This window comes from Falco biarmicus, chromosome 19 (genome assembly GCF_023638135.1).
Source record: "Falco biarmicus isolate bFalBia1 chromosome 19, bFalBia1.pri, whole genome shotgun sequence".
Classification (NCBI taxonomy): domain Eukaryota; kingdom Metazoa; phylum Chordata; class Aves; order Falconiformes; family Falconidae; genus Falco; species Falco biarmicus.
The window spans coordinates 4,933,514-4,941,273 of NC_079306.1; the positions used below are offsets into that span (position 1 = coordinate 4,933,514).

The 7,760-nt window shown below is 72.1% G+C and overlaps 1 protein-coding gene across 1 annotated transcript; it reads left to right on the forward strand.

Annotated features, from left to right (window-relative positions):
* Positions 1-367: 367 nt before the first annotated feature.
* MTMR11 (myotubularin related protein 11) lies at positions 368-7,324 on the forward strand. The gene is given in 20 exon segments (XM_056322617.1): positions 368-413; positions 536-594; positions 596-658; positions 1,481-1,553; positions 1,642-1,784; positions 1,928-1,975; positions 1,978-2,219; positions 2,434-2,452; positions 2,454-2,522; positions 2,615-2,703; positions 2,801-2,922; positions 3,038-3,075; positions 3,077-3,102; positions 3,326-3,396; positions 4,384-4,559; positions 5,249-5,341; positions 5,343-5,420; positions 6,522-6,746; positions 6,990-7,169; positions 7,172-7,324. Coding segments are annotated over 20 exon segments (2,013 nt in total).
* The last annotated feature ends 436 nt before the right edge of the window (positions 7,325-7,760 follow it).

A 7,760-nucleotide genomic window follows, 5' to 3' on the forward strand; every position in this document is an offset into this window, starting at 1 on the left:
GGGGGTCCCGGCAGGTGCGGGCAGGTGCGGGAGAGGTGCGGGCAGTGCGTCCCTCCCGCTGCCGCTGCTCCGCCCCGCTGGGAGCCCGAGCTGGGAGCAGGAGCGGGACCGGGAGCAGGAGCAGGAGCAGGAGCAGGACCGGGAGCAGGAGCGGGACCGGAGCAGGAGCAAGAGCAGGAGCAGGACCGGGAGCAGGAGCGGGACCGGGAGCAGGAGCGGGACCGGGAGCAGGAGCGGGAGCAGGACCGGGAGCAGGAGCGGGACCGGGAGCAGGAGCAGGAGCAGGAGCCGGTGCCGGTGCCGGGCGGTGGCGCTCGGGGCTCCCCGGCTGCTCCGGCCGGTCCCGCCCGGCCAAGGTCCCTCCGCCATGAGCCGCCGCCGCCGCCGCCGCCCGGCCTTCCCCGGCCTCCCAGGTAGGGCCGGGCCGGGCCGGGACCGGGCCGGGGCTGGGATGGGGCTGGGGCCGGGCTGGGGCCGGGGGCTGGGCCGGGCCGGTCCCGGTGCGCTCGGCCCCGACCCCGCGGCGCTCCCACAGGGGAGCTGGTGCTGGAGGAGGCGGCGGGGGCCCGGCCCCGCAGCGCGGACACCGACGGCCCCGGCCCCGGCCCCCGGGACGCTGCTGTGCACCAACCGCCGCCTGGCCTTCCTGCCCGCCCGGGTGCGCCCGCCGCCGGCACCGGCCCGAGCATCGGCCCCATCCCGGCACCGGCCCCTGAGAACCGGCCCCATCCCGGCACCGGCCCCTGAGTACCGGCCCCGGCCCCAGCCCCATCCCGCTGCATCCCTGACCCCATCCCGGCCCCATCCCAGCACCATCCCAGTTCCAGCCCCATCCCTGACCCCATCCCTGACCCCATCCCGGGCCCTATCCCAGAACCATTCCAGCCCCATCCCTGACCCCATCCCTGACCCCATCCCACTGCATCCCTGACCTCATCCTGGCCCCATCCCAGCCCCATCCCTGACCCCATCCCTGACCCCATCCCACTGCATCCCTGACCTCATCCTGGCCCCATCCCAGCCCCATCCCAGTTCCAGCCCCATCCCTGACCCCATCCCTGACCCCATCCCACTGCATCCCTGACCTCATCCTGGCCCCATCCCCAGCCCCATCCCAGTTCCAGCCCCATCCCTGTACCCATCCCCGACCCCATCCCACTGCATCCCTGACCTCATCCTGGCCCCATCCCAGCCCCATCCCAGTTCCAGCCCCATCCCTGACCCCATCCCTGACCCCATCCCTGACCCCATCCCACTGCATCCCTGACCTCATCCTGGCCCCATCCCAGCACCATCCCAGCCCCACCCTCAGCCATCGGCCGCAGACCCGCCGCGCTCCCTGGGGACCCCCTCGCCACCCCCCTCGCCGTAGGACACCAGGGGACAAGGGGCAGCCGTGGGGCCCAGCACCGGGGCAGAGGCAGCGGGGTCCCGGATCCAGCCCCCTGCCCTTCCCGGGGTGACCCCCTGCCCCCCACAGCCCCCCGGTGCCCGAGCCTTCCTCCCCAGCGAGTACGACGTGGCGCTGCCCTGCATCTGCGAGCTGGTGGCAGGTGACAGCAGCAGCCCCCAGCCCCGTAGGACGAGTTGGGCCGGGCTTGGGGGGCACTGACAGCCGCCCCCCCCCCTCACCCACTGCAGCCAGCAGCTTTGCCAAGCCCAAGGTGCTGACGGCCACCTCCACCCTCAAGTTCATCCCTGAGGAACTGGCCGTCTTCTGCCGGGATTTCCGCCTGCTCCGCTTCTACTTCCAGGAAAACGGGTTGGCTCCGCAGGCATTTCGGGTGAGCTGGGGCCGGGGGGGGGGGTGCTGGCAGTCTAGGGGGGGCTGGAGAGGTTGTGGACCCTCCATCTGGGGTGCCCCACGGCCTTGGTGCGGGGGTCGGGGGGCTCGTTCCCCATCCTGGCACCTGGATTCTCCTGGCAGGTGGCCAACGCCATCGCCCAGGCGCGGGAGGCGGCGTGGCTGGGGGGGTGACGATGAGGGGACGTGGTGGCTGCTCCTGCCCCACCGAAGATGAAGGCCGGCTGGAGGAGGAGGAGGATGAGAATGAGGAGGAGGAGGAGGAGGAGGAGGAGGAGGAGGAGGAGGAGGAGGAAGGCTCGGCTGCCACGCTGCTCTTCGAGAGCCTGCGCGACTGGGAGAAGGAGCTGAAGCGCCTGGGTGCCGCGGGCTGGAGGGTCAGCGCCGTCAACGAGCGCTTTGACATGGCCCCCAGGTACGGGGTACGGGGACCCCCCCAGGCCCCCCCCCTGCTGCTGGGGGGGGGCATGGCGAGACCCTCCCCCTCCAGGGGCGGCAGTGAAGGACTGTGGGGAGAATCATCCCGTCTGCCCCATGGCTGGGGGGAGAACACCCTGTGAAATGGCACCCCAGGATTTGGGGGGGCGTGGGGGGCGCTGCCCCATGCCCCCCCCGCCCCCCCCCCACAGCCTCCCCCGGTACCTGTGGGGTGCCCAGCGGGCTCCTGGACCACGACCTCAAGCGGACCTTCGCCCACTTCGAGGAGCACCGGGTGCCTGTGAGTGCCCTGGGGGGGTGCTGGGGGGGGGGGGAGCAGCAAGGGGCTGGGGGGTGACACGGGGGGGTGTCCCCCCCCCCTCTCACCCGCAGCGCCTGTGCTGGCACCACCCGGGCGGCAGTGACCTGCTGAGAGCCGCCGGCTTCCACGCGGCCTCGGAACCGAGCAGCGAGGACATGAGGTGAGTCCTGCCAGGGGTCCTGGGGGGGGGGGGGGGGTCCTAGGGGGGGTGCCACCCCCCACCCTGACCCACCGGGGGGTCCCTGTCCCCGCGGCAGGTGCCTGGAGGCTCTGCTGCTGGGGGGCCGGGGGCCCTGCGTGCTGGCCGACACCGCCGAGCTGCCCACCCTGGCCGACATCCAGCTCGCCCACCTCAAGCTGCGGGCGCTCTGCCTGCCCGGTGAGTGGGGCTGGGGGCTGGGGCGGGGGGGGTCCCCACCGGATCCCCCCCCGCCCCATCACGGGGGCTCCTTCTCCTCTGCTGACCCCCCCCCTCCTTTGCCGGGGCGAGGCAGGCGCGGCGGCAGAGGAGAAGTGGCTGTCGGCGCTGGAGGGGGACGCGCTGGCTGGACCACGTGCGGTGAGCGGGTGGGGAGGGGGGGGCATCTTTTTGGGGGGGGGGGGGGCGAACCTCACCCTAAAACCAGCCCTCCCCGTGGCAGAGGGTCCTCCCAGCGGTGGGTGCAGGATGACGGGGGCATTGCCGTGGGTGCGTGACACCCCAGGGTGGGCTGCAGACCCCCGGGCAGGTGGCCGTGGTGTTTCGGGGTGCCCTGACCCCCCCTTTTGCCCCCCCCCCCCAGCACTTGCTTGAGAAAAGCCGTGGAGGTGGTGTCGCTGCTGGCGGGGAGACGCTGCTCCGTCCTCCTGCAAGGTAGCACCAGAGAGGGGCACCGGGATGGGACTGGGGGGCACTGGGATGGGCTTGGGGGGCACCGGGATGGGGTCGGGGGGCACCGGGATGGGGTCGGGGGGCACCGGGATGGGCTTGGGGGGCACCGGGATGGGGTCGGGGGGCACCGGGATGGGGTCGGGAGGCACCAGGATGGGGTTGGGAGGCACCAGGGTGGGGTCGGGGGGCACCGGGATGGGGTCGGGGGCACTGGGATGGGGGTTGGGGGGCACCTGGATGGGCTTGGGGTCACAAGGATGGGGTTGGGGGCACCAGGATGGGTTCAGGGGTACCGGGATGGGTTAGGGGGTCACCAGGATGGGATCAGGGGGCACTGGGATGGGACTGGGGGTCACCGGGATGGGATCAGGGATCACTGGGATGGGAATGGGGGCACTGGGTTAGGTAGCACCGGAGGGGGGCACCGGGATGGCTTGGGGGGCACCGAGATGGGACTGGGGGGCACTGGGATGGGACTGGGGGTCACCGGGATGGGATCAGGGATCACTGGGATGGGAATGGGGGCACTGGGTTAGGTAGCACCGGAGGGGGGCACCGGGATGGGCTTGGGGGGCACCGAGATGGGACTGGGGGGCACTGGGATGGGACTGGGGGTCACCGGGATGGGATCAGGGATCACTGGGATGGGAATGGGGGCACTGGGTTAGGTAGCACCGGAGGGGGGCACCGGGATGGGCTTGGGGGGCACCGAGATGGGACTGGGGGACACTGGGATGGGACTGGGGGTCACCGGGATGGGATCAGGGATCACTGGGATGGGAATGGGGGCACTGGGTTAGGTAGCACCGGAGGGGGGCACCGGGATGGGCTTGGGGGGCACCGAGATGGGACTGGGGGGCACTGGGATGGGACTGGGGGGCACTGGGATGGGCTTGGGGGGCACCGGGATGGGGTCGGGGGGCTGTGGCACACTGGGGACCCCCCCCCCACCGCTTTGCCCCCCCCCAGAGCCGTCGGACCGGGACCTGAACTGCCTGCTGTCCTCGCTGGTGCAGCTGCTGGGGGACCCCCACTCCCGCACCCTTCCCGGCTTCCAGAGCCTGGTGCAGCGGGAGTGGGTGGCCGCCGGGCACCCCTTCCCCCACCGCCTGGGGCTGCTGCGCCGCGACACCCCCCGGCAGGAGGTCAGAGCCCCCCGCGCCCCCCCCACCCCCTCCCCATCGTGGTGGGCGACAGGCACGTGGGTGGGTGCCCCCCCCCGGCCTCGCCGCCCCCTCCCCATCATGGTGGGTGACAGATACATGGGTGTCCCCCCACCCAGGCCCCCATCACCCCCTCCCCATTGTGGTGGGTGACAGATACATGGGTGTCCCCCCACCCAGGCCCCCATCACCCCCTCCTCGTCGTGGTGGGTGACAGATACATGGGTGTCCCCCCACCCAGGCCCCCATCACCCCCTCCCCATCGTGGTGGGTGACAGATACATGGGTGTCCCCCCACCCAGGCCCCCATCACCCCCTCCCCGTCGTGGTGGGTGACAGGCACGTGGGTGTCCCCCCACCCAGGCCCCCATCACCCCCTCCCCATCGTGGTGGGTGACAGATACATGGGTGTCCCCCCACCCCAGGCCCCCATCACCCCCTCCCCATCGTGGTGGGTGACAGATACATGGGTGTCCCCCCACCCCAGGCCCCCATCACCCCCTCCCCGTCGTGGTGGGGGACAGGCACGTGGGTGTCCCCCACCCCAGGCCCCCATCACCCCCCTCCCCATCGTGGTGGGTGACAGATACATGGGTGTCCCCCCACCCCAGGCCCCCATCACCCCCTCCCCGTCATGGTGGGTGACAGGCACGTGGGTGTCCCCCCCCCAGGCCCCCGTTTTCCTGCTGTTCCTGGACTGCACGTGGCAGCTGGTGCGGCAGTTCCCGGCGGCGTTCGGCTTCACCGAGACCTTCCTGCTGGCCCCTCCACGACAGCAGCTTCGCCCCGCACTTCAGCACCTTCCTCTTCACCTGCCAGTGGCAGCGGGGCCGCGGCGGCCCGGTGAGCTGGGGGGGGACACCGGGAGGGGGGGGGGACACCGGGGGGGGGCCACTCCGCAGGGTCCCAGGGGGGCGAGACCTTTGGGAAAGCGATGAACCCCCCTCCCACCCCGCCTGGCTGCGGGCAGCCTGCCGTGCCTCAGTGTCCCCGGCCGCACGCCCGGCTGGGGATTGGGAGTTTCACCCCCCTCCCCTCCCCCGTTTCACCCCTTCCCCCCCCCTTTCACACCCTCCCCCCTTTCACCCCTTCCCCCCCTTTCACCCCTTCCCCCCCCCTTTCACCCCTTCCCCCCCTTTCACCCCCTTCCCCCCCCCTTTCACCCCCTCCCCCCTTTCATCCCTTCCCCCCCCTTTCACCCCCTCCCCCCTTTCACCCCCTCCCTCCTTTCCCCCCTTCCCCCCCTTTCACCCCTTCCCCCCCCTTTCACCCCCTCCCCCCTTTCATCCCTTCCCCCCCTTTCACCCTTCCCCCCCCTTTCACCCCCTTCCCCCCCCTTTCACCCCCTCCCCCCTTTCATCCCTTCCCCCCCTTTCACCCCTTCCCCCCCCTTTCACCCCCTTCCCCCCCCTTTCACCCCCTCCCCCCTTTCATCCCTTCCCCCCCTTTCACCCCTTCCCCCCCCTTTTCACCCCCTCCCCCCCCTTTCACCCCCCTCCCCCCTTTCATCCCTTCCCCCCCTTTCACCCCCTCCCCCCCTTTCACCCCTTCCCCCTCCGTTTCAACCCCTTCCCCCCTTCACCCCCCCCTTTCACCCCCTCCCTTTTTCCCCCCTTCCCCCCGTTTCACCCCCTCCCCCCCCCTTTCACCCCCCTCCCCCCTTTCATCCCTTCCCCCCCTTTCACCCCTTCCCCCCCCTTTCACCCCCTCCCCCCCTTTCCCCCCTTCCCCCTCCGTTTCACCCCTTCCCCCCCCTTCACCCCCCCCTTTCACCCCCTCCCTTTTTCCCCCCTTCCCCCCGTTTCACCCCTTCCCCCCCCTTTCATCCCCTCCCCCCTTTCATCCCTTCCCCCCCGTTTCACCCCTTCCCCCCCCTTTCACCCTTCTCCCCCCCCCGTTTCACCCCCTCCCCACGTTTCACCCCTTCCTCGCCCCCCCCCGCAGCACCGGCCCTGCAGCCAGACCTACACGCCGGTGACCGGCTGGCGGGACCCCCCGGTGGGGGCGAGGCGGGGGGGCCGGGGGGGCAGCGGTGCCGGGGGGCTGCCCACCGTCTGGGACTGGGGGCTGCGCTACAGCCGGCAGCAGCGGGCCCGATTCTGGAACCCGGCGGGTGCTACCGGCGCCGTGGGACCCCCTGACGCTGGAGACCCCCGGAACCCAGGCGGGGTGAGTCGGGGCTTGGCTGGGGGGGGGGGCTACGCTGCCGGGGAGGGACCCCAGCCTCTGAGGGGTGTCGCACGAGACCCCCCTCCTGTTCAATCTGGGGGGCTCTCTGTGATACATCCTTTCCTGGTGCCCCATGCCCCCCAAGAAAGTTGCCCCATCCCTAACTGCGGGGTTCCCCCCGCCCCGTTTTCCCTCCCCGCTGCTTTCCGCCCGTTTTTCCCCGCCCCCCACCCCATTTCCCAGCCCACCGACTCCTGGCCGGGTCTGGGGGCCGGCACCGTGTGGGCACTGGCCAAGGGGACCCTGTCACCCCAAGCCCTTCCCTGGCGGAGCGGCCGCCCCCCCCCTCGCCTGTCGCGCTGGGCCACCTCCCTGGAGAGCCTGGGCGAGCGGGGGGGCAGCTGGGGGGCACCTGGCCCCCCGCGCCCCCCCCGGGGCTGCTGCTGCCCTGCGCCGCGGGACCCTCGGTGCGGCTCTGGCGTCGCTGCTACCTGCGGGGGCTGCCCGAGGCGCAGGTAACGCCGGGGGGGCGCGGGGGTCCCTGCCGGGCTCTGCCCGGTGGCGCGAGGGGAAACTGAGGCACGGCAGGGCTGGGGAGGGGGGGTCCTGCCCCGCCGGCGGCTCGGGGGGGGTTGAGGGTGGTCCCTGCGTGGAGTCCTGACCTCTGTGTCTGTCCTACCCGTGTCCCTCCGTCCCACCCTGTGTCATGCTATCCTGGTCCACATCCCACCCCGTGTCCCTGCACCCCGACATGTGTCCCTCCATCCCGACATGTGTCCCTCCATCCTGGTCCATGTCCCTCCATCCAACCCCGTGTCCCTCCATCCCACCCCGTGTCCCTCCATCCCACCCCGTATCCCTCCATCCCACCCCGTATCCCTCCATCGCGGCCCCTGTCCCTCCATCCTGGTCCACGTCCCACCATCCCACCCCATGTCCCTGCATCCCACCCCATGTCCCTGCATCCCGACCCGTGTCCCTGCATCCCGACCCGTGTCCCTGCATCCCACCCTG